Source organism: Hyla sarda, chromosome 4, assembly GCF_029499605.1.
Source record: "Hyla sarda isolate aHylSar1 chromosome 4, aHylSar1.hap1, whole genome shotgun sequence".
Lineage (NCBI taxonomy): Eukaryota > Metazoa > Chordata > Amphibia > Anura > Hylidae > Hyla > Hyla sarda.
In genome coordinates, this window is record NC_079192.1 from 203,090,650 (window position 1) to 203,118,257 (window position 27,608).

Here is a 27,608-nt window from a genome sequence, read left to right on the forward strand (position 1 = left end):
ATATTACTATATATCTGACCTGTTTGATGTTCTAATGATACTTAAAATAACCTCCAATCCTGTAGCCCTTATCATTGATAACTAGGAAGGCTTCACTGTGATTTAGAAAATCTGTGTTTTAGCTGGAATTAAAACTGACTGATGGATGGAGAAAAGCTTTACACCCAGTGGCATTGCCTTTGTGCATGCCTTTTCATCCAAATGCTTTCCTTGCATATCAAAGAAAGGTGCCAATTAAGGCTGAATAATTTGAGAATGTTAGGCAAACCTCCTGCGCAGTAGTCGTATAGTATAATTAAAATAGGCCATGATGTATCCATAATAATATTTATAAGGATGCTTGTTAAAAATTCGGATAATTCATAGATTTTTTTCATGTAAACCTACAAGTCTTCTTTCTATCTTTCTATGAATATTTTATAATAGAACAACTAACATAAAAACTAAAATAAATAACTACTATACACAAGTATTGGTCTGTTGCATACCACATAGCGTTACATTGTCTAACCAAGCCATATTGTTTACTACATTAGTTTTTAAGATTTTCAAGACACTATCAATGGCATAAGTTTCTAGGCGTAGAAATTTCTTATTTAGCTGGGCTTCCCATAAACCATATGCCGTTTATAATATTTTCTAAAACTTTATGGGTCAGAGAGGTTCGTGGAGAGCCTCACGCACGATGGAGCAGGTTGAATTCATGCCTTCGCACCCGTTTATTAAAGGGGTTTTCCCATATGAATAAGTAGTTCTCTACCCACAGGATAGGTGGTAACAAGCTGATCAGAGAAGGTCTAACCGCTGAGACCCCCACTCATCCCAAAAATGTGGACACAATTTTCCCTGAAATGACTGGACGCACCACACATGTGCAGCCAATGCTCCTTTTAATTCTCTAATGTTGCCAAGTTCAATGCAGGCAAATGTTTGAGGCCACATAGGGAATGAATGAATAAAGCGGTTTGCCTGCATTTGTGATTTTCTTTTCATTCAGATGACAATTTTGTCCATGTTCGTCGGATCTATCCTAGTGGTCGAACCCCCACTGATCAGCTTGTTATCCTCTATCCTGTGGAAAGGGAACAACTTCTTGAGATGCAACCCCCCCCCCCCCCCTTTAAACTTATAGATCTAGAATATATATTAAATAAGCAGTCCAGGATTGTTTGTTGTTTGCCCATTTAATACACAATCACCTTCACTATTCCAACTATGTCATTTGTGTTACTGTAAGTGGGTCAACTGGTCAGCAGCCTGACCCACTGAAAATCACAGGGTTTAATGAGGCAGGAAAAGTGGTTTGGCCTGGATTAGCTGACTTCCTGTGACTTACAGACTGACAGACATCATCACCTATCAGATCCCTATAAACAATTTACAAACTTTTCCTCTTTCCACACAGCTCTCTCTTTACACTGCTGCTATCCCTGTGGGATCAGGATAGTTGTCATGCACCACCCCTGAGGCTGTGTTAACACAATGCCTGTTTTTTTTTTTGTTTTTTTTTTAATATGTGAGCTTTGAATCCACAAAATGGCTCTATTTTACTGTGATTGCACATATCATTGTACTAATGCATCACTTCTACCACATTTTTGGAAAGCTGAAGAAAAAACACAGTCAAAATGCAATAAAAGTGCTACAAGATATGATAAAAATACAACTTGTTCACATAGACAGGATACTTTAAATTGTCATAAATCTTTGTGTGATTGTAGGTCAAATCACTTTTGTCTAATAGCAATTTTGTGCTAAAAACACACTTTAAATAAAAAATTATAATCAAAACGGCACATAATATGAATTTACCCCGACCAACTTATTAGTCTCTTCAGTTTAGAAACCTGAGGGAAGATTTATTAAAACCGGTGCAGAAGAAAACTTGCCCGGTTGCCCATAGCAACCAATCAGCTTGCTTCTTTCATTTTATACAGGCCTTCTTAAAAATGAAAGAAACAAGCTGATTGGTCACTATGGGCAACTGGGCAAGTTTTCCTCTGCACAGGTTTTAATAAATCTCCCCCCTGGAGTCTATCCAGTTGTAAAAGACAGTTATGCATAACCTGGCATCAGTGTATTTATTATCCCATGCCTGGCCCAGGAGAAGCTTTTGTATCCTCGGACCGTGTAGGTTAACGATGCCCTGGCATCACAAAGTGATACATCCAACCACCCTGAGTAATGAACAGGATCATATCCAACCATGAGCCACCACCACAAAAGTGGTGTCAAGCACAGGATTTATACACACTGCACCCTAGTCAGTAGCACTAGTGCGCCACTATCACAATTCTGCGTGGAAACCTAAGGTCCTGGAATTCTTGTTAACAAGTTCAACCTATGGAACCTCTACCATGCTACCTATAGAAGCTAAATGATCTGCTGCTAACATCTTGGTGTGGAAAACTGAACACCTTTAGAGACCATGCATTAACAAGTCAGAGCTGTTTTGATGGCACAAAGGGACCTACACAATATTAGGGTGATTTTAATGTTTTGGCTGATTAGGTATATTTAGTTCTATTCAAATAAAATACAGAAGAGAAAATAAGTGTTTATATATATATATGTATATATATATATATATATATATATATATATATATGTATATATATATATATATATATATATATATATATATATAAATATATATATCTCAATGGTCTCCAAACTGTTGCCTCGGAATATTGCAAAACTACAACTCCTACCATGCTCGGGCCGTCAACGGCTGACCGGGCATGCTGGGAATTGTAGTTTTGCATCATCTGGTTTCCCACTATTTGTAGACCACTGATCTAAATGATTTAATAGGAAATACAGTAGGAATTGCTATTATTACTCAATGGTATACATTCACACCAAAAATATAACCAGCACTTTGCAATTTCAGTACTGAATACTACGCAAAGATACTTTAGTCCTGGAAATATTGTTCAGAGCTGCATTGTAAGTGGTTGGGAGACTTCATCTGTGAAGACTGCAGAATTGTGAATGCAGCTCTGGACTATACACAGTCGGGTTCTGCCTATAGGTAAAATAGGCAGCCGCCTAGAGCGCCCTCTTGATGGGAGCACCACTCTGCCCACTGCAAGAAAGTTAATAGCCAGCATCTGAAGCACCCGCCTGCCACCTGAAGCACCCGCCCAGCCAGCACCACCGCCGCAAAGATCCCCCTCTGGGACCATAATAATCTGCATTCTTCAGCCTGAGGACGAGGTTTGCTACAGTGTGTCACCCCAGTAGTAAGGTGGGGCGTGACAAATGGGGGAGCCAATGGGCGGAGTCAAGGGGCGGCAAAATTAGCTTTCGCCTAGGGTGTCAAAAATTCTTGCACCAGCCCTGACTACATAGGCTGTAATCTGGGGCTGTATAAGCTAAGTAATATAAAATACATCCAAGTATACCTTTACATATAGAAATAATCTGCATACAAATTAAGTACAATTGAATTAAATAGTGCAAGAAATAATGTTTAAAGGTAAATATATTTCCTAAAATATACATTCAATCAGGTGACTTTTTCATTAGCTGAAGATGTGCATTCATGTCCGTTATATAATACTCTTATTCCCATAAGACTACAGCTGTGTTTTCCAGGTGTTAAATGCACTATATTACTACACTAGACATCCTAACACGTTTCTTTCTTGCTTGCTTAATGCATAACATTTCTAGTCAGATCTTAGATGAACCATGAGATTAATGTAACTGCGCTCTCCGATATGCAGTAGGTCAAGTGCCCCTAGACTTAATAAGTCAAGAATAACTTCTGTATCCTCTCCATTCTTGCTTTAATAGAACAATGTCTGCTACTACAGTAGTTATGAGAAAAAATAATTGCTTGGACATTGATAACATGGTGTATCTAATTACAAAAGGAGATAGGAGTGGGCTTCCATTGTTAAAGTTCAAGTGTACAGAGGTCCTGGATGATGCCGAATGATGAGAAAACAGCTGGACTTTGTCTAATAATGACGTTCTCTTGAGAGCAACTGAGAGGCATCAGCAAGCCTCGCGGAGATTGCATTTTAGAGAAGTAGTTTGACATTAAATGTAGAGGTGCACATCTAGATTAAAACAAGAAGATAATCACATGCTAAGCAACTGGAGTCATTTGTGTCGTTCCAGGCAGACACGAGGAAATTATTTGAAAGGCATTATACAACCTCATTTAAGCTGCCATTTTCTTTTCTTTATGGAAGTGGACTGGTTTTCTTTGTAAGGTGTTTGAAATGCACAGTGCTGGGGTTTGTAGTCCTGTTGCAGAGGCTCAGTTCACAGACACATGACCCAGGGTCCCAAATAGACATCCAATAATGCAAAAATGGGAAGTAGCACTTTAAAGCGTACCTGTAAGATCCCACAAAAATATAATAATTATATGTTACTCAGTACCGAATACTGACCATGTACATGTCATTTTTATGCCTCTATTTATTATAGAAATACCTCTTTTCGTTAGCTCACAGTGTTATAAATTCTCTCAGGGGAAGGGGGCATGTCCATCCGTTGGGGTGGTGGGAGGTGATTGGTGTGTCTACTCATGCAACCTTGTCCATGAGTCTCTTGTCCATGACTCATGGACAAGCAGGACGTTGCTGAAGGACCGCTTAGTGTCCCGGTAGGTATGGGGATGCCTAATTTTGCATAAATATAAGCAATTTCTAATATTTTTTCAGAATTAAGCAGCTGAACCCCATTGAAGTGATTGGTACTTCTCTGCTAAATGCGGATTTTGCATGGAAGTAGTGCGGATTCTATGCAAAATTGAAACTTTTTAATTAATCAAAGCCCTTATGAAACATGCTTTGTGGATTCATTGGGAAAGATAGATAGGGAAAGATGCGTAATTCTGGGCAAATTAATGCAGCTGCAAATTTCTGCTGTCTGAACATTAGGGTGCATTCACACATTCAGTTTTTTTGGATGCAGTATTTGAATCCAAATCCAAGAATGGATTGAAAAAAGAAGTTAGAGAAATGTTCCCTCCATTTATGGTTCTTTCCAAAAATCCTAAACAGGAGAACATACCCTTAGGAAAAAAATATTGATTTTCGTTGTATTATATTGTAGCACAGTGTAGAGCCTGTAAACCCATTTTATCAATTATCTATGCTGCAGCTTTAATAACTCATTTTCTGTATTTTTTCCTTTATCATTAGCCATGACCCCATGGCTCCACAGATAATTCTGACTCTAGCCATAGAAGCAGAAAGCCAGAGTCGCGGAGCCTTCTTCATATTTAATGAACAGCCGGCTATATATGACTTAATTAAGCATTAATTAGTAGGTGGGAGATAAGATGACACCTGGGACAGTCTGCCTCATTTGCACGATCTTCTTTGGTAGTGTTATCTCACAACAGCACCTCACCTCTCAAGTGTCGGCTTGCTGTTATCAGAATGACAGAATAATTTGCTGTTTTGTGTTAAAAAAGACTAAAATTAACAGAGCAACATATACATTTTAATTGGATTTTTCGCACCTTCAGTGCTTATGAGCGTTACATCCAAGGTGTGTTTTTGTTACTTTTGGTAGAAAGTACACTGCCACTACAGAAGCTTGTAGAAAACTATTCTGTAAGCTAAAAATATCACGTAGCTTATAGCGACTTCATTTTTTTTAGACAAAAATCACATTTAGACCAGATAATCTGATAATAGCTTCTACAGATACACTATTGGGGAGAATTATCAAACCTGTGCAGAGGAAGAGCGGTGCAGTTGCCCATAGCAACCAATCAGATTTCTTCTTTTGTTTTTAAAGAGGCCTGTGAAAAATGAAAGAAGCGATCTGATTGGTTGCTATGGGCAACTGCACCACTCTTTCTCTGCACAGGTTTTGACAAATCTCCCCCTATATGACCAAATGTATGTGCAGACATCTACTAGTTTTTGGGTTCAGATGTATCAGCCACATCCATTGCCTGTGCATAAAAGAAAGTCACACACTCACCATACATTGGTAGTATGGATCGTTGGATTGTACTTAAAGGGGTACTCCGGTGGAATTTTTTTTTTTTTTTTAAATCAACTGGTGCCAGAAAGTTAAACAGATTTGTATATTACTTCTATCAAAAAATCTTAATCCTTCATGTACTTATTAGCGGCTGTATACTAGAGAGGACATTTTTTTCTTTTTGGATTTCTTTTCAGTCACAACCACAGTGCTCTATGTTGACACCTCTGTCCATTTTATGAACTGTCCAGAGCAGCATATGTTTGCTATGGGAATTTTGTCCTGCTCTGGACAGTTCCTGACATGGACATAGGTATCAACAGAGAGCACTGTGGTCATGACAGAAAAGAAATCCAAAAAGAAAATAATGTATGTGGATCATACAGCCACTAATAAGTACTGGAAGGATTAAGAATTTACAGTTCTGTTTAACTTTCTGGCATTAGTTGATAAAAAAAAAAAAGTTTTCTACCAGCTACCGGAGTAGCCCTTTAAGGGCTCTACCTTAGTATAAAAAAATTGTTTTTTATATTATTTTGTATCTTTTGGCTCCCTGATTTCAACACTTTTCCCAAGATATAGAGAGTTTGCTATCTTTTTGCATATCTGCACTTTTCCCTGAATAGTCAGGTGGGCGTAATTAAAAAAAATAAAGAAAAGTGGGTGAATACTAGACACAGGAGAGTGTGAGCCTGATTCATGCCCCATAGTCTTGTATTCAGAAATGGAAGTGTCTAAATATAATAGCTTAACAATGAAGCAACAGACAACAAAAATTCACAGGGCAGTGCCAAGTTCTAAAGTGCATGGTGCCTACTGCGTCTGCTTTGTTGCATCATTTAGCTTCAGCATTGCCTTTGGAAGTGACATCAACAGAATAACTGTGTTCCAGGAGCATAATGAATGAGTTTCCATGATCACACAGCTGCATACACGCCTAACATCCCAATGTGTAATGCCCACACATCATTACTAGTGGGAAAATGCAACTGCATGCTGCACAGGACAGTAGGTGAGCCAATAGTCTGACAGCCAGTGAGTATCATACATGGCTCCTATTCTCATTAATGAAAACTAGGGATGAGCTAATTGAATCTGATGAATCCGAATTCATTACGAAATTCAGGAAAGATTCGAATTACAACAAATCCGAATATCAACGCGTAGCATAGGTTTAATGCCTTATTAAACTCCATTTAGTGTGGTCCAGGCTCCAGGGCATCTAAATGGTGGATCCACATGTGAGCACATGGGGCAAGGAACTCTGGGAAGAAAGGAAGGCGGGGTGACCCTGAATCACATGCAGCATGCAGCCTCTCAGCATTCAGCCAGCCCTGTGATGTCACAGCCATATATAATTGGCAGCATCTTGCGGTCAGCCATTCCAGCGGTTTATGTCAGAGAGAGCATTTTATTGCAGAGAAAGATAGAGCAGAATGTGTGTTGCACAGAAAAACAGCTTTACATCAGCGATTCACCACAAGCCCAAATCACTGCAGAAAAGCACTGACAGGAAAGGGAGAGAGAGAGAGAAAGTACACTTTTGGGTGTACTACACAGCGACTCTGTACTGCTGCAGTGGTGTACAGCAACTCAAAAGCTTATAAGGGCCAATTAGTCTGAGCACTAAAAGCCATTGTCACCTGCTATTAGTGCATAATAATGCTGTACTGGGCTGTACTACAGAGCAACTCTGTACTTCTGCAGTGGGGTGTACAACAACTCTAAATCTTATAGGGGCCAGTTAGGCTTAGCACTAAAAGCTATTGTCACCTGCTATTAGTTCATAATAATACTGTACTGGGCTGTACTACACACCAACTGTGCTGCAGCACTAGTGTGTGCTGCAACTGTAAAGCTAACAGGGGCCAGTTAGGGTGAGCACGAAAAGCCATAGTCACCTGATTTCAGTTCCTAATACAGGTTGCGGAGCGTATTGTCATCTCATAAGTGTAACCTGTGCTTACATAGGTGGTGTACTTTTGCCTATCAAACTAATTTGGACCTACTTACTGTGAAAGGCCAGCCAAAGCTGCACACTTGTTTCAGTAGTCTAATACAGTTTTAAGCGTAGTGGAGCACATAGTCCTCCTCTCATAAGTGTAAACTGTATGTACACCTACATGGTGTCCTTTATATTTTCCCTGTTAAACTAATTTGGGCCTAGTTACTGTGAAAGGCCAGCCAAAGCTACACACTTGTTTCTGTAGTCTAATACAGTTTTAAGTGTAGTGGAGTGTATTGTCCTCCTCTCTTAAGTGCATACTGTACATACACCTACGTGATGTACGATTTTGTTCCTGTTAAAGTCATAAGGGCCTAGTTACTCTGAAAGGCCAGCCAAAAAAACACACCTGTTTTTGTAGCCAAATACAGTTTTAAGCGTAGTGGAGGGTATTGTCCTTATCTCATAAGTGTAACATATATGCACTCAGCTGGGGTATAAGTATGTCAGGCTGTCTCATTCTGCCACCATATGTTCTCCTGATGCTGATGCCACCTCCAGGCTGTCTCATTCTGCCAAAAAATGTTCTCCTCATGCTGCTGCCACCTCCATGCTGTGTCATTCAGCCACTATATGGTCTCCTCTTGCTTCTGCCACCTTCAGGCTGTGTCATTCAGCCACTGTATGGTCTCCTCATGCTGCCACCACCTCCACACTGTGTCATTCAGACACTATATGGTCTCCTCATGCTTCCACCACCTCCACGCTGTGTCATTCAGCCACTATATGGTCTCCTCATGCTGCCTCCACCTCCCCGCTGTCATTCAGCCACTGTATGGTCTCCTCCTGCTGCCACCACCTCCAGGCTGTGTCATTCTGCCACTATATGGTCTCCTCATGCTTCCGCCACATCCACGCTGTGTCATGCAGACACTATATAGTCTCATCATGCTGCCGCCACCTTCAGGCTGTGTCATTCAGCCACTATATGGTCTCCTCATGCTTCCGCCACCTCCAGGCTCTGTCATTCAGCCACTATATGGTCTCCTCATGCTGCCGTCACCTCCACTCTGTATCATTCAGCCACTATATGGTCTCCTCATTCTTCCGCCACCTCCACGCTGTGTAATTTAGCCACTGTATGGTCTCCTCATGCATCCTTCATTTTATGGTAAAATTTGTGATGTCATTACAAAGGACAACTGGTCGCGCAAAAAACAATCCCTCATGCTCAACTATGGATGAAAATATAAATGAGTTTTGATTTTTAGAAGGCAAGGAGGAAAAAAAGAAAGCGTAAAAATAAAATTTGCTGAATCCTTAAAGGGGTTATCCAGCATAAGGTGATTTTAGTATGTACCTGGCAGACAGTAATGGACATGCTTAGGAAGGATCTACGCTTGTCTTGGGCTAAATGGCTATTCTGTGAGATCAGAACACTGTGGCTAGCTTTCTGTGAACTGGTATTTCCTGTTTTCAGTTTTCTTGTTTGCCTACAAATCCCATGATTCCATTTTCCTCCTTCCCACAAATCAGATACCCCACCCATTGAAACATAAATGAGCTGCAGACCTGTGGTTTTCAATCAGAGTGCCTCCAGCTGTTGCATTACTTGCAGATTGCTCTCTCCACCCATTGAAGCAGACAGGCTCCCTGTCATCAGCTGACTAGTGAGTCAGATCTTGACCGCATTGCAAGCTGGGAAAAATCCGAGACAGCAGTCATTTTGTATGCTGTTAAAAATAAATATTGGGATGAAAATCACATAAGAATTGTGAGAAAACAATCACACACAGGTAAAGACACTATATTATGAGCTACACTAACTTCACAGCCCCTGTAGCATAGTCAAATAAAAAAAATTCCTGGAATACCCTTTTAAGGCCAAAATGGGTCCTTAAGGGGTTATAGATGCTTTTGTTGTATAATTGATGAAAAGTGACTTGCAAAATAAAAAAAATGTAATAGGATTTAAATAAATAATTTCTATACATAAAAGCCAGATAAGAAGTCCAGAATGGAAGGTAACTCTTGTCACTACATTCTCATGGCATGAAGGACATTTCCAAAACAATCTGCATGTCATACTGAATAACAGTATTATTTCACTAACACAGCACACTCCCTATGCGTGTTACAACAAGGCAAAGTGTTCTACACCCCTATTGAAGCTCTCTGTAGCCCAGAAATAGCTGTTTTTAATAGCGATTTGCGCACATTTATTAGAAAATTTATTTGAAATTCAAATTTATTCGAAAAATTTGGCAAATAGGCCAAATAGAATTTTCCAAAAATCGCTCATATCTAATGAAACCCATGCACAATAGTCACTAATGGATAAATATTTTGGAACTATCACACCCTGCATGTAGTTGCATTTCTCCATGTTTGATGTCAGATCAGATCAGGAACTATCCAGAGCAGCATAGGTTTGCAATAGGGATTTTCTCCTGCTCTGGACAGTTCCTGATACGGATATCAGGTGTCAGCAGAGAGCACTGTGGACAACACAAAAAATAAATTTAAAAAATAAAGATTTTCCTCTGTAGCAAACAGTTGCTAAAAAGTACTGAAAGGATTAAGATTTTTAAATAGAAGCAATTCACAAATCTGTTTAACTTTCTGGCACCAGTTCATTTAAAAAAAAAAAAGTTTTCCACCGGAGTACCCCGTTAAGGCCAACATGGGCCTGGTCCTTAAAGGAGATGTCCGGTGCTCACTTTTCTTATTTTATCCATTCTGGGATGAAAAATAAAAGAAAACAAATTTTCTCTTACCTGCCTAGGCTCCCCCGGTGCTTCAGTACAGGTGTTCGGTCCCGGGGCTGTATTTTTCTAACTTCCTGTTAGCCTGACACGTCACACGGAGCTTCAAACTATCACCGGCCGCAGCGATGTCCCGCCTTGGCCAGTGATAGGCTGAAGCTCCGTGTGACGTGCCGGGCTAACAGGAAGTAAGAAGAATACAGTCCGGGGACCGAACGCCTGTACCGGAGCACCGGGGGAGCGTAGGCAGGCAAGAGAAAGCTTATTTTCTTTTTTTTTTGCAGCCCAGAACGGATACAATAAAAAAAAGTGAGCACCGGACATGTCAAGCTTGGTGTTATTTAGTTTAGAGAAAAGACATCTTAGGGGCGATCTGATCACAATATACAAATATATGAATGGACAGTAGAGATCGTTCTAGTGATTTTTTTTTATATCTAGGCCAGTAACCATGACAAGGGGGCATCCTCTACATCGTGAGCAGTGGTCTCCAAACTGTGGCCCTCTAGATGTTGCAAAACTACAACTCCCAGCATGTCCAGACAGCTTGGATCACCTGGATGGCCACAGTTTGGAGATCACTGCTTTAGAGGAAAAAAGGTTTCACCGTTATCACAGACGGGGGTTCTTTACTGTAAGAGCAGTGAGACTATGGAACTCTCTGCCACATAATGTTGTGATTATGGACGTTGTCTGAAAAAATATAATATAACAGGTTATGGATACCAGATTTTTGTGGATAGAATGTTGATCCAGGGATTTATTCTGATTGCCATATTGGAGTCCAGAAGGAGTTTTCCTTCTGGTATGGGTCAGCCTCGTAGGGGCATTTTTGCCTTCCTCTGAATCAATACAGTAGGGTTTAGGTTTAAACCTTTTTTTCAAACTTATAAGGCCATGTTCACACTTTCATTCTTTGAATTCAACAGGATTCTGCTGCTCTGTGCTCACAGCGGAATTTCCATGCCAGATGTTTCCGGCACGGAAATTCCATTTTCCGTTTCCGTACAAAGAACGAACGTGCTCATTCTTTGTGTGGAGACTGCACGGAATACATAGCTGTCCATTCCCGTGCGGTCCCAGATTATGCAGGCACCTGCAGTCTCTAGTATGTCCGCATAGAGATTCACTGTGCGGACATTCCAGCACGTGATCATTGCTATAAACTATGTTCCTATGTAACTATCTGTGTCCGGTTCCTTCTCACCACACACACACATGTTTATAAATACAGTGGTCCCTCAAGTTACAATATTATTTGGTTCCAGGATGACCATTGTGTGTTGAAACCATTGTATGTTGAGACCATAACTCTATGGAAACCTGGTAATTGGTTCTGAAGCCACCAAAATTAGGAAAAAGTGAGTATTAAAGAAAAATAAGTAGATAACTAATATAGATAAAGCAAGTCCTTACATATAAAATTAAGAAAGATCTGCTGGGAGCTGTAATCACTGTCTATGTAGAGGACAGGAGCATCTTCAGGGTCCTGTACAGTACAAGCAATGTCCTGAAAAACTAAAATGGAGCCGCCCTTACTTGGTGTCCAAAGGAGCAGCTAACCGTGGGGCAGGTAAAGAGTAGTACAGAACATGTAATACCTCCCTGTACTGTAGGGGGCGCTACCAGATAATTAGCCAGTAATGAAGGTGTTTTACCAGTGAATTCACATTCTGATTGGTCAGTTCTTCCAGCCATTGACACGCTTCACAGATCTGGACTGTCTGTAGTATAGTATGCTGAGTCTGGTTTCAAGTTACAATGGTTCAGAAAAGATCATTGTATGTTTAAACTATTGTAGGTTGAGGTCATTGTAAATTGAGGGATCACTGTGTGTGTGTGTGTGTGTGTGTCTGTGTGTGTGTGTATATATATATATATATATATATATATATATATATATAATTTCTTATTTACGTAGTAGAATATAGGTAACTGTAAACTGTATTCTGTGGAAGTGGAATTCATTCACCACTAACATGTATCATAATATTATGGCTGATATTTTTTTTATTTGTAATCCACTCCCCAGTGAAACTAGAATTCTCCCTCTTGACTATACAGTAGAATCATTCAGAAGGCCTATGTAAGGAGTAGGACATAATTGTTAATTTTTACTTTCCGCCTGTGTTCATCTCTACATCAGATATAGCGGCAGTGATAAGATGAAGTCACAGATGGGATTGTGCTATGTCATTTGACAGCCAATTAGAGCAATCTGACAGAAATGATGAATTAATCACCACAGACAGGCTCACAATTCCCAGATAGAATTCCACCCAGGTTGAACCAGTTTCTCAGCTCTATTTTTAGTAGAAATAGATTGCTATGTTACCGGTCTCTCCTAAGAATTCTAAGCATTGCATTACACGTTACAATACTTAGAGGCACTGATTTCTCTTTTCTTCTTCCTTTCAATTTGTTCTTCTTTTGTGTTTGTATTAACAAATTTGAACGAAAAAAAAAAAAGTAAAAGATTTTCAACAAATGATATAAAAAATAGCTGTCTTTTTCTGATTGTTACAATATAATAAAAATAATAGATATCTAGCACATTTGTAACTCAGTAAGTTTGTTTTCATAGGTACAAACTAGACTTATTACATGGTCATTGGCAGTACTTTTTTATTTTGCATGCTCATTTTTTTGCTCTTCGCCTTTTAAAATCCATATCTCTTTCAATATTACATTTACAGAGCCATATGAGGGCTTGTTGTTTGCAATGTAATGACATCACTCATTTTACCATAAATTGTACAAAAAAAATTTGAAAAAAGAAAACTGCTAGAATGCAACTTTTAGGGGATTTTGTTTCTAGGCAGAGCACTTCTAAAAAAAATGAAGATCAAACAGCACAGAGGCCAATAAGGACCCTCCTGCTGTCATGTTAGCTGATAGGGACCCCGCGATTACACCGGAGTGGTCCCAATCAGCTGTAGAAAAGGTCTTGCATCAGTATTTTATTGGCTTTAGGTTCTGCAATTGACTTTGATCACCACTGCAAACTATTAGCTAAGGCCCTGATAGCCAAGGGCAGCCTGGTATGAAGCGGGATAATGTCACACTCCCGCTCCAAAGCCAGTCACCCTCCAGGATGTAACGATATGTCCTGTGATGGAATGGGAACCTCAAAGCATACCCGTTAGATCCAACAAAATATTTTTTAAATATATGACTCAGTACCTAATCCTGACCGTGTACATCTAATTTTTATGTGTCTAGCACCTTTATTTTTTTTTATCACACTTTTAATTTAGCTCACTAAACTGTCTGAACTCCTCTCAAAGGGAGGGGGCATGGCCTCACTTTACAGGTCTCAACCCCCACCTCAGTATGCTGTCTGCTCACATCTCCCCTAGCATTAGCAAAACTACAACTCCCAGCTTGTCCTCACTGACAGTAGCCGGACACAAGCTGACAGTGGGAGGATTTTTCCTCCAGCTGTCAATCAAGAAAGTGTGTCCATGACGCATGGACACAGCAGGACTAATATGTGTCCAAGCAGGCAGGGGGGGGGCAGTTATTTGACTGGCTTTTTCAGTATGAAATACTGACAATTTTCTAATGAAAGCAATTGCAAAACCTATTGGTTTTGCATGATTTACAACATATCAAAAGCTTTTGTATCTGACAGTGCCCATTTAAGTTATTGTTTGTATCCAACAAGAAACACCTTTTTATTAGCAGTTTCTGCCAATGGTGTCTTTCTTTTCATGGTTATTATGCCTGCTCACAATATTTCCTATTCCACTTAGAGCCTCTTATATAAAGAGAAAAATCAGGGATGTGAATGTAATCAAATAGAATTACTTTGATGAAACTACTGGTCTTAGGGAAAATATTATTAGGCTCACTTCATCTTGTTTTATTCATATTTGGCTTATCTACAATGAAAGCTTGTTACATGTGTCTATAGGTTTACATGCACCCATCATATGCCAAAAGATTGTCCTTTAACATACAAGCATAGGTTACTGTACTTTTTTATGCAGTGGCCCAGAGGTAAAATTGTACACTCTACAGTATAATTTCTGTCAGTATGTGTCAGGAACTGAACTGTCAATGCTCCTGCCCCATATTCAGTCCTGGCGATAGGCAGGGGATGCTGGCCAATCAGGAGCCAATGTCCAATGCTTTCTAATTGTATGTTTATTTAAACAGACGTCTGCTGGCCAAAGATCCCCATGGTCTTTCTCAGCCTTTACCATTATACAGCTTTTACTGGATCCTGACCATTGGCCTTGTTCCCTAACTATGACTTTATCTGCCATTTGGACCTGACGTTTTGGTTTAATCTTTGGACCTGACTTCTCCTGGTTTAATCTTTGCCTGTTCTTTGTGATTTCCCTTTGGGGTGGGACAGCATCGGTTTCATAGTTTTTACCCTTCCTAAAGAGGGCGCTACCTAGCGCTTTACCACTAAAAACACAAGGGTGAACAGAGGTAATTACAATGCTCACCCAGGATGTTACACTCGACAAGTGTAACAATGGAAAAGGGTTTGTGTCTAAGTATGCCAGCAGCTGGTCCACCTTAGAACAGATGCACAAAGAAACAAGGAGCCTCCAAGGAGGTGGCGGACATCATGAGGCGCTGGACACACTCGGAGGGTAAAATCCACTTTAATCACCCATCATGCAACGCGTTTCACAGATTATCTGCTTCATCAGGCATCAGGCAACTCCATCATGGCTACCATTAATAGTGGTTAGCAGATGTAAAGTTTGAGATCTATATGGTTATCACCCTGTCCTCTTGATCTTGTTCTTTCCATACCTTGGTCTCTTGTTTCCCTGTAGCCCATTACCCACTGCTTCCAAGTTTTCTAAGCTGCATGGCACCATAGCAATGGTTATGCCTGCTACTTTGGTTCACTACCCTATCCTTTTTTGGAATCACTTGATAATATATTAATTAATATTATCCTCATGCCTCTATGCCATATATTTCAGAAAAAAAGCATTTAGGTATATGAAGATGTGTAGAGGTTTATAAAACTGGTTATTTTTTAATATGATGCACACAAAGAATCATACATGAATCGGTTAAGACTCAATACTTTTTTATTTTTCCCAGTCCATCATTTTAAACTATTATTATATTTATTTATTTATTTATGTTTTCATTAATACTGTACTAGACTTCAAAGCAGCGTCTCCACGTCTTTGAAGTAAAAAATATTTTAATTGAATTAAATATTGTGTTCACTTAAAAACAAACAATACAGAATGCATAAAACTGTGCTTACAGCCCTTCAGCTGAGGATTTTGTTTTTTATTAGAAAATCAAGGTTATTTTTTTTTACATAACTGTTAACTCATAAATGGGAAAATTTTGACCTGTAGTACAGTAAGACATTAAAGTGAGTGAAATAGATTGTTGAGTATCAAGGGATCACATAGTATTATCCAGCAAGATGCTCACCCCGGGGATTGCAGGCATGACAGGACATATTATGAGTTCAAGGCGTATAAAATATTTAAAGATTCTAAAGGAAAAGAAAGAATCTTTAATGGAGGTGGCACTGAGAAAGAAATTGAAAAACGCAATGGTATTAAAAATATACGCTGACACATTTAGGTAAGTAGGCAGACAGATGGCTAGGTAGATAGTTCTGAACAAAGGGGATTTTTTTGTTGTAAAATAGAATATTAATCTTTCTGGTTCTACGTTGCTTGTGTAAAGATCTTCATACACATTAGAGAAACTGCTAAGTTAGATGGGACAGGCCAAATGACTAATGTATGTGGGCCTCCCGACTCTACCCCAACAGAGAGAAAGGTCAGACAAATGCTTGACCCTTATGTTCTCAGAGAGATAAGTTACCACTAGAGGAGTCTGGCAGCAGCTTACCCCTAATATCTCTACTGAGAACATTCAAATGATCAGTCAAGCTGAAAGCTAAAATGTATGGATGGATCGGGAGTGGTATTTTTAATGGACTGTCTTGTCGCTTCTGTTATTTATAGCAGAGGTTGTATCTCTTGCTGTGTCAGTGAATATATTTATTTCCAGATGGTATTACAACTGGGAGAAATGTTATCTCTGAACTGTAATTTATTCTGCTATGTTGAACATCTTGATCCCTATTAGACTTTTCAGCATCAGAATTTAGACTCTTCTGAGCAGAGAGCGCTAAATGTTTTTGTTGCACTTAAGGGGTTAAACAGTTCTCAGCCCAGTTACCATCCTGAATTGAATTAACCTATTTAACTAGTGTGCACATATGAATTTTGTGCTTTTCACTTTATTCACATACATTTCAGCAGTTAACCTCTAATGTATTTGTGTTTAAAGAATATTGATAGGCACTTGTAGAGAAATACTTTTGTTTTATTCATATCTTCTTTAAGTTTGCAGTTATTGTTTTAAATGTTGGCTTTCTGATGGAAGATGCACATAGTTATCCTGTGCTGTCACCAGAATGAAGCACAAATAAATGCATTTTAATGTGATGCTAATAGAACCAGTGTATTTCATACTGAATGTGTATTACTTTTCTCATTGTAGCCACCAGATGACATTTCATTAGCATAACACAACGTCAGTGGTAAACCCAGATAACTCGTTGGTGGATATTTCAGCATAAATGGGTGTAAAGCCCCATATGAGGCAAATATTATGTAGAGCAGAAGACACCAACATACCATAGGCACCCTATAAAGAAATGCTTCTCTATTTTTGTTTTTCTATTTTTGTTTTATACCCCATAAAGAAGGCACCCTATAAAGAGCAGAGAGGGGGCCATTCTAGGTTGGTCTTCTCCCCATGGATAATCTGAATAATGGGTAGGGAAAATCTGAAAAGGGGTGAGGTTTGATAAATACTATAAAGTAATTAAATAGACAAAGAGGCACTAGAACCTCATGTCACACAGTTGGTTAAAAGTGGGGTGGTGCCAAGAGACCTAATTTTTACCTTTTCATATGGGAAGCTTTTTCTATAAATGAAAAAAAGTCTTCTCGATCCAGCTCATTCCATAAAGTCTTCTCCACTTACACCAAGAGCCCCATTCCTTACTAATGAATGCGTTTCATGTACATGCGCATGAAACTGCTTTTATTGAAGAGCTAGATCGAGAGGACTTTTCTCATTTACAGTTACAATGGGCACTAGGCTTGACGCAGATCCGTGCACTCTACCTATGAGAAAGTGAGCTGAGGAAGTTGTTTCATGTTACACTTTTCATGCTTTTTCTATGCATGCAACTCAATTACTAGTACATTTTAAAAAAATGATTGAACAAATCTGCAAGTCTTTATCACTTGACATGAATTTATCATAATTTATTGATATGCAATTTTCTACAAAGAATGGCATTTATGTTTAAAAGACATGTTAAGCATTCAAAACAGAGCCATGGATTTTTATATAACTGGTAACAAATTCTAATTGTTTCCTTTTTAGATGCATCATCCTATTCAGATGAAGCCTGCAGATAGTGAAAAGTCAAACGGTAAGTTTTATTTTTCTTACCTTTTTAACTATTTTAATCTGCTTATATGACAAAAGAACATTTAGCCCCTCAAGGTGCAGAGGTAGACAAGGCCATTTGGAGTCAATCACTTGCCACTTGGAGTTTTTTTTTTACAGTATTATTAAGTTTATCATCTTTGTATAAACTATTTATTGATTTAAAAAAAATCATTATGCTATTGGTTTATACATTTATATATATATATATATATATATATATATATATATATTTAAAAGCAATACCTGATGCAGATTTTTCGATATAGAAACTCTCTGCTCAGTCAGTCACTGTGCACAGTGGTGACCAACCTCAGCCAGAGATAGGTTGAGTGGGCATTTCATGCAGGGACAACACAGGTTGCCTCTCAGTGGAGACCAGGAGCCACCAGAACTGTTGGGGGATCTGGTCAGGTAAGTATGCTTTCTTTTTTATTTTACAGCACTCCAAGCTAAATATAAAAAAATATTTGAAGCTGGGTTATTCACTTAAAGTGGGCAGGGTTTAGCAGAAGGGGGCATGGTAGACATATAACAATTTAGGCTACAAATGTGCATAAATGAAACCAGAAGCCTACTGACTCTCATAGCTGGTGTAGATTTCAGTATGATAGTGCATGGACAGTCAAAGATGTGGGATGCACCTTTTTATACATTTGGGCCTTCTTACTCTAACACAGCTTTACTTTAAAGTAGTGTGTGACAAACAGTCTTTAAAAAAACTAATTTTTGTGAGCAAATTGGGCCACGCTCACATGGTACATATTGATGCGAGGAAAAAAATTTATGGGACAATGATAATAATGGCAGGTTGCCTTTTATACTAACAGTGCTTAATTATGGAAATATATGTATTTATTGTTTGTTTTTTGATTCCTCTTCTATGCACATAATTACATTGTATTTTCATAAAGTAAACATTCACAGAAGATTCCATTACCCATGATACTATACACAACAGCTGCCAGTAGTAGCTGTGATAAAATGTGAATGATAACTAGTAAACATTGCCATAAATTCAATTAATTGAACTTTGTAAAGAAATTCCTGCAGGTCATTCAGCCAGGAAGGGTTGGGTAGAAAGACGCTCTTAGCCTCATTAATTAGTAACCAGGGTTTATAAAGATCCCTAGATCTCCCAATGCAAATCATCTACGTCTATAGTTCCCAGTGGGCTTTTGTTTTGCTTCTAATTTTAGCGCTGGAATTTTACAGACTTCATTAAACAGAGCATCTCATGGATGAAGTAAACAGAATTTAATAGCATAATTCAGATAGATTTTTGTATTAGAATGTCTTTTTAGTTCCGGTTTGCCTTTTCTGCTTAGCGTTCATTTTCTATCATGGACTGTAATTTGGAAATGTTCCTGTACAGTGTGTTAATCTGTAGTTAGTGTAACCCATTTTGAAGTAGCACCCTAAGGCATGGTTATTTTCCATCATCTGTAGTCTATTGACCTTACACATTGATGGTCAACCTGCTATGGGGCCTCAGTTGTTGCTCCTCATGTACCATGGACAGCAAAGAGATTTCTCGCCATATGCAGCGCCCTGAATTGTGCAAAGAACAGATAGAACAGAGGAGCTGGAAGTTAAGTTCTCCTCTATTTTATTTTCTGATCGGGAAGAGAGCATAGTGAATAGGAGTGCCCCTACTTGATAATTGCATCCAGTTCAATAACCTTATTGCTGGGACTTAAGCTGCACAGACTAAATGTATGCGTAGTATATGGGTCCTCAAGCTGCTAGTTTTTTGATCATGCATGCTACAAAATGATGCCTTCAAATAGTCTCTGTTGTAAAAAGCTGTAATATGAGACCCAGTCTGTAAGACCCTACTATACCTCTGCATGTATGTACAGAGGTATTTTCTGAATCTAACAGAAAATCAGTCAGTTACTCCATAGGAAAACACATATGAGAGGTCTGTCTCTCCATACAGCCTCCGTACAAGTGTCTTTTTTCTCTTGGGCATTCGTGTACATTCGAGAGTTGTTGACACTTTTTAATAGCTGGCTGAAAAGAAGACAGATATGAAGCTTTAGAGAATACTAAGACTCTTCCTCAGGCATGGTGTAACAGATTATCTAAAGAGTCAAATATTTATACGCAGCAGGATAGCAGGATATAGGAGCAGTGTGGTATATAAAACAATCAATACAATGCAGAATCATCAATATAAGGAGCGGAAAAACAAGCTGAACTGCTCTAACTATTTACTAAGCCTAAGCTATTATCACCACTCTATCTGCTTTACATTGCTTATCTTATTACCATAAATCTCCTATGTCTAGCTCTAAATAAATACATATTTACACACACACACACAGCAGTTCTGGGAAGTGTGGGAACTCATGCAAGATTTCTGCTCAAGATTTCGACTCAAGGGCCAGTCTTGCAGGAATCCTGCTAATGGGAACATCGTAACATAGTTCATAAGGTTGAAAAAATACCGGAGTCCATCAAGTTCAACCTATAACTTTAATGAGTCCCTACTGAGTTGATACTAGAGGAAAAAATTCCTTCCCGACTCCAAATATGGCGATAAGAATAGATCCCTGGATCAACCTTCTGTCCCTATAGATCTAGAATCCATAACCTGTAATGTCATTATTCTCCAAAAATGTTGCCAGACACCTTTTAAATTATTTTGCCAAGTTCACCATGATCATCTCCTCAGGCAGAGAATTCCACAGTCTTGCTGCTCTTACAGTAAAGAACCCCTGTCTGTGCTGAAGTAGAAACCTTCTGTCCTCTAGACGTAGAGGATGCCCCCTTGTAATAGATACAGTCCTGGGTAAAAATGGATCATGGGAGAGATCTCTGAAAGGTCGCCTGATATATTTATACATAGTTATTAGGTCGCCCCTAAGACTTCTTTTTTCTAAACTAAATAACTCTAAATCAAAGAATTGTTCTTCCTTATTGTCTTTTTTGTTTTTTTTCAGTTAGTGATTGGAAGGTATTAACTATTGAGGACTTTCAATTTTCAGCTTTTCTATCTGAAATTATAATATTTTACAACCTTGGGTTATTCTCTTAGTATGTCACTTTCGTTTTTGAAACTTCTAATATATTATAGTGACAAGTCAGAAGTTGTTGCTGTAATATTTTACAATAAAGCCTAGTATGAAGTGGCTGGTGCCATCAAAAGAACAATGTGACCCTTTGGCTGTGAACTTTTTTGTTCAGCTGATTCTAGGAAGGCTGTATTCTAGTGTATAAACTATAGCCATCCCTTGTGTCTCTACACCACTTTGCTCTAAAAACAGATTATAGCCGTATGGGGAAAAAGCTCGGTTGATGGATTATGACCCTTCTTTTCAGCAGTCAGTAGGGCCCTGGCATTGCAACCCCGTTGTCACAATGCCATCTTTAATGTGTCACTAACATCTTGCATTACGTTTGCCATGTCTTAGTTGTATGTCAGAAGCATTGTCAGATGATATATTGACTCTTTAAATCTTGAATAGGAACTATTTCCTAGACTTGAGGAAATGCAGGAAATGAAGGATATGCAAAATAAGTCTCTCCCAGAAGAAAAAAAAGAGCTTGCCTTTTGGTAGCATCCCTACAAGTCAATTTTTGCCTCCTTTAAAAGCATTAGAGCAAAAGGTGCTCTCCTTAAGCAGAAACATTACCTTCTCAGTCCCACAACTAAGGCCTCTCTGCTAGCCAGCCAGCATCCTGTTTTATATGGATTAGCGGCAACCTCCCCAAAACAGCTGTCTATAGTTAGTTATCTTTCCCTTCTGTGAGATAATCTGGTTTGGCTGTTAAATCACCAGTCATGTTCTTAGGCTTTTAAATAAGCCAAACATTGACTTGCATGGATGCTACCCAAATAGGTGGTACCACAGAGTCTTTTCCTCTGAGGGGGAGTGTCCATATGCCTTTTGGTGCTCTTCTCAAGGAGAGACATTATCAGTCTCACTTCAATAGGTAAATACATTGTATTGAGCTTGCATAGTTTATTGCTGTGTGTAATATTCATGTTTAGATTACTAATCAATAAACTTTAGTTAACGTGTCTCATTATTGATCAACAGGGCAATTAAGACAACATATTCAGGGTTTATTTAGGAAAATTACAATGAGGTCAATCCCTCATTGTGATCTCTATTATAGGTTGCAGTACATTAGTGATTGTTAGTACATTTTATTTTATTGTTTTTTTTGTTAAATTCCATTAGTCAATATGAATAGATTGAGTGTTAAACAACCTTGCACTGTTTAAGCTCTAGTTCTTAGTACTTTTCAAATTATCTACCATGTAATGAGCATTGCAGAAGTAACACACTGAATTCCCAGTTGAGTATTGATGAACTTCATTATTCTTACCAAGTGAATATTTGTTTTGTAAAATGTCAGTCCTGTTTTACTCTTTATTATGAAAGACAAAATGATTATGGCCAGTGGGAAAATGGAAACTGTATCTGTATCCCACTAGCAATACTTTGGCAGTAAAGATATTAAAGATAAGGACATATTTATAATTGATGTATTTCCCAGGCAGTAGGAAAAGCAAATGGAATGCTTGGCTGTAGAGCTAAAGGTATAACTAGTAGAAGGAAGGAAATTCGGATCCCCCTGTATAACCTCTAGGAACATCACATAGAATACTATGTACTGTAATTTACTTATTTTGTTTATATAATGCAAACATATTCCACAGTGCTGTACAAAGACCATTGGGGGAGATTTATTAAAACCTGTGCAGGGGAAAAGCTGAACAGTTGCCCATAGCAACCAATCAGATTGCTTCTTTTATTTTTCAGAGGCCTTTTTAAAAATGAAAGAAGCAATCTGTTTGGCTGCTATGGGCAACCGGTCAAGTTTGCCTCTGTACAGGTTTTGAAAAATCTCCCCTATTGTCACTTGGATGTAAATTCCATACCTATCCCTGTTTTCCTCTCACCAGTCATCCATAACATGATAACTATCTGCTTAACATTGTGTAGACCCCCTCATGCCACAAAAAAAATCTTTGCCCCATTAAGATTCATCAAAACCTGTTCAGAGGAAAAGAGGGCCAGTTGCCCATAGCAACCAATGACATCGCTTCTTTTTTTTATTTTTTTAAGTAGAAGAAAAGAAGCAAATTGATTGGTTGCTATAGGCAACTGCCTCACTTTTCCTCTGAAGAGGTTTTGCCTACATGGACAAGATCTTCATATTCATGAAATGCAGAAAATGTGTAAACAAAGGGAAAAATAAGGAAACAGAGAATGCGGCGCTATCTAAGTGCCGTTATCATTTACAAATACAATTGTAAGTGATGTCTGATGAGTATGCGCTTACCTGGTAATGTTGCACTAATAGGTACATTATTCTAAAATAGCAGTTCATAGAGCAGCTGTGGGTAGGATCAGGGAGCACCTCGCGGCAACAGACTGTTTCCTGCGCCCAAGCGCACTTCCTTGGGCTGACCAGTGGTCCGAGGAAGTGCACTTGGGCGCAGGAAACAGTCTGTTGCCGCGAGGTGCTCACTGATCCTACCCGTTGTTCGCTTACTGCTTTTTAGAATAAAGTTCTTCTATCAAGCTACTGTTTGGGTGAGTGCATTATTCATTCATCTCTATGAACTGCCATTCTTGTAAGACTTTGTAAGAACTGCCATTCCTGTAAGTGATTAATCCTTCGCATGTGCCTCAGACTCTCCAGAGTCCCAGAGACAATAACATTGTCTTTCATCAGTTTATTGTTAGTCTAGAATTTTTCTTATACTTTTTATTACTCTAATCACATAGGGAGAGATTTATCAAAACCTGTGCAGAGGAAAAGTTGCTGAGTTGCCCATAGCAACCAATCAGATCGCTTCTTTCATTTTTCAGAGGTCTTGTTAAAAATGAAAGAATCAATCTGATTGGTTGCTATGGGCAACTCAGCAACTTTTCCTCTGCACGGGTTTTGATAATGTATAGATTTGTCCACATTCTGCAGTAAGAGAAGTATGTCATCAGCAAACAGGAAAGTTTTTTCTTCTATGTACCTACCTTCTACCAACACATCCAAATCCCTCTTGTCTTGCCTTTTGTTGCTTGCTAAAAGCTCATAAACCAGGGTGCAGCTGTGATAGAAGAGAAGGACATCCCAAACCTAGATGAACCACACCTAGATCTGTAGGGTTCTGTAGTCATCTATATTAAACCCTGGTGATTTTGAACCTTGTAGTCAATATACTTCTTTAAAACAACCAAAATAAAACTAGCCTTTTCTTTTTGTGTTGGATTCTGGAAATAAATATATTCTGAAACATGGAACGCATGTTTGCTTCAACTAACATAACTTGGCAGTATAAATGAGTGCCATTGTCAAAACCTGCAATATTCTTTTTTGTTCTTTGCTTAGATTTTATACGATCATATAATATCACCCTTATGCCCCAAGCTCATACGGCTGCCAAATTCAAAATTGTCTAACGCCTCCAAGGTGAATAGTGTAAACCCTTTTTTATGAATCCATATTTAGACTTATTTATTAACATGGTGTAACGATCGCATCTGGCCAGGCTTCCCATGGTGCACTCTGGCCACTCAGGAGTTACAGGCACCAGGCCAATCAGCAGCAGCGGGCGGGATATTTTAAATTCCTGTTCTCTGTCCCAGCCTTACTTTAACTGTAAACAAACACAAATATTATAAATCTGTTAAACTTAAAACTTGGAAAAATAGTTAAAAATGATTTTGCCTATTTACTAAAGACATTTTCATGGGCAAGGATTACTCTACTGCACTGCAAGTAGGTGTAAATAGCCTACTGACCTCCAAAATGTAGGTGAGAGGGAAGGGGGTCTTAGAATGGCTGTATATTGGGTATATTTAATGCCCACTGGTTTAACCCATTTTGAACATTTCCAAAATATAGTTAAAAAAGTATCTTCTGATAATTGTGTCACTGTAAATAATACGTTCTTTTTGAAATGCTGCACATTCAGAACAGTGGGTGAAACATTTCTAGAATTCTGTAAAAAAATAGATTTTGTTTCCTGCCACAAGTTATTAAATGTTACTCTTTAGGAATTGGACAGATTTCTTTAGATGTGTAAATCAGCCAGGACATTACTGACTTCTGAGACAGTATGAATCATTATTTACTCATTACTTGATACCATTTGCTCAGACTCTAGTAGTAGGGGGCTAGAGAATTTTTGAAAAATTTTATTCAGCCGATTCGCTGAATTTTCCCAAAAATTTTGGTTCGGTTCAAATTTATTCACAGTGAATCGCTATTAAAAATGGCTATTTCTGGGTTACAGAGAGCCTCAATAGGGGTGTAGAAGACTTTGCCTTGCCGTAACACGCATAGGGAGTGTGTTGTGTTAGTGAAATAATACTGCATTCAGTATGACATGCAGATTTGAGCGTCGCTATTAGAATCACTGTCGCAGAGTGGCACAATGACAGAGCCTGGAGGTGGCATCAGTATCAGTAGACCATATAGTGGCTGAATGACACAGCGTGGGGGTGGCAGCAGCATGGGGAGACCATATACTGCCTGAATGACACAGCGTGGAAACAGCGACAGTATGAGGAGACCATGTAGCTGAATAACCTAGCCTGGAGGTGGCAACAGCCTGACGAGACCATAGGGCCTCACAATTGAAAAAGATTAAAGATATTTTTTAACATTTAAATTGAAGATTTCAAATAGATGAACCTAAAAAGTTGCCATGTGCCTGCAGCATGAGGAGACCACATGGCAACACAGTGACACAGCCTGGACATGGCAGCAGTATGAGGAGACCATATAGTGTCTAAATAAGACAGCCTGGAGGTGGCATCAGCATGAGGAGAACATATGGTGGCAATATGAGACAGACAGTAGCTGGCATCAGCATGAGAACATATGGTGGCAGAATGAGACAGCCTGGAGGTGGCATCAGCATGAGGAGAACTTATGGTGGCAGTATGAGATAGCCTGGAGCTGGCATCAGCATGAGGAGAACATATGGTGGAAGAATGCGACAGCCTGGAGCTGGCATCAGCATAAGGAGAACATATGGTGGCAGTATAAGACAGCCTGTGGCTGGCATCAGCATGAGAATATATGGGGGCAGAATGAGACAGCCTGGAGGTGGCATCAGCATGAGAAGAACATATGTTGGCAGTATGAGACAGCCTGGAGCTGGCATCAGCATGAGGAGAACATATGGTGGCAGTATGAGACAGCCTGGAGCTGGCATCAACAGAATCAGGTGTCCTGAAAGTGACCCGGAGTGGGGGCAGTGGGTGGTAATACCAGTACCCAGTGACAGAGGTGGGTGAAAAAAGGAGAACTTGGTAGATGGGTTGTTATACGAGACATGATCGCTAGCTGATACCGGGAGCTCAGGCCTCTTGCTGTGACTTCTGCTGCCACTCGCCCCTAGTCTGCTGCGACCTCTGCCTGCGCCTTATGAATTTAGGCCCCTAATATGAATTTAGGCCCCTAATCAGATTCGATTAGCTCATGCATATGAATTTAGACCCCTAATATGCACTTATTAGGGGAGTGCAATATGCTCCACTACACTGAAAACAGTATTTGTCTAGAACAGCAACAAGTGTGTACTTTTGGCTGGCCTTTCACAGTAACTGGGCCCTTAGTACTATAACAGGAACAAAATGGTACACCACGTAGATGTATGTATGTGGTATGCACTTATGAGGCGAGTACAATAGGCTCCACTACACTTAAAACAGTATTTGTCTAGAACAGCAGCAGGTGTATACTTTTGGCTGGCCTTTCACAGTAACAAGTCCCATAAGACTTTAACAGGAACAAAATTGTACACCACCTATGTAAGCAAAGGTTACACTTAATAGAGGACAATACGCTCCGCTACACCACCTGTATTAGGCTGGGTTCACATCACGTTTTTACGAATTAGGGACCGCATACAGCTGGGGGAGCTAAAACCTTGCACTCCCGTATCCCTGCCGTATGCCGCCCATATGTAATTAATTTCAATGAGCCGGCCGGAGTGAAACGGTCATTTTTGCCCCGTATGCAGTTTTCCCACCGGACCTAAAGCCACAGTTGACCATACGGAAGCACATGGTTTTAGCTCGCCCCAGCAGTATGCGGTCCCGTATTGGTAAAAACGTGATGTGAACCCAGCCTTAGCCACTAATAGCAGGTGATTATGGATTTTAGTGCTCTGCTCACCCTTACTGGCTGGCTACTATTAGCTTTTCAGTTGTTGTACACACCAGTGCTGCAGCACACAGTCGCTGTGTACTACACCCAAACTTGCACTCGCTCTCTTAATCTCTCTCCCTTCCCTATCAGTGCTTCTAGGCTGGATTTGGGCTTGAGGTGAATCGCTGCTGTAATACACCCAAAATTGCATTTTGTCTCTCAGTCTCTCCCTATCAGTGTTTCTAGGCTGGATTTGGGCTTCAGGTGAATCGCTGCTGTAAAAATGCTTTTCTGTGCAACACACACTGCTCTCTGTTCCTCTCTCTCTGCATTAGAATCCT

The 27,608-nt window shown here is 39.4% G+C and overlaps 1 protein-coding gene across 27 annotated transcripts in view; it reads left to right on the plus strand.

Moving 5' to 3' along the window:
• Positions 1-27,608, plus strand: part of CELF2 (CUGBP Elav-like family member 2) — a 472,395-nt gene that overhangs the window by 317,819 nt on the left and 126,968 nt on the right. For all 27 annotated transcript variants that reach the window (XM_056573270.1, XM_056573271.1, XM_056573276.1 and 24 more), the window contains exon 4: positions 18,079-18,127. In XM_056573270.1, the coding sequence (XP_056429245.1) occupies positions 18,079-18,127 (49 nt within the window). The remainder of the gene's footprint in view (positions 1-18,078; positions 18,128-27,608) is intronic.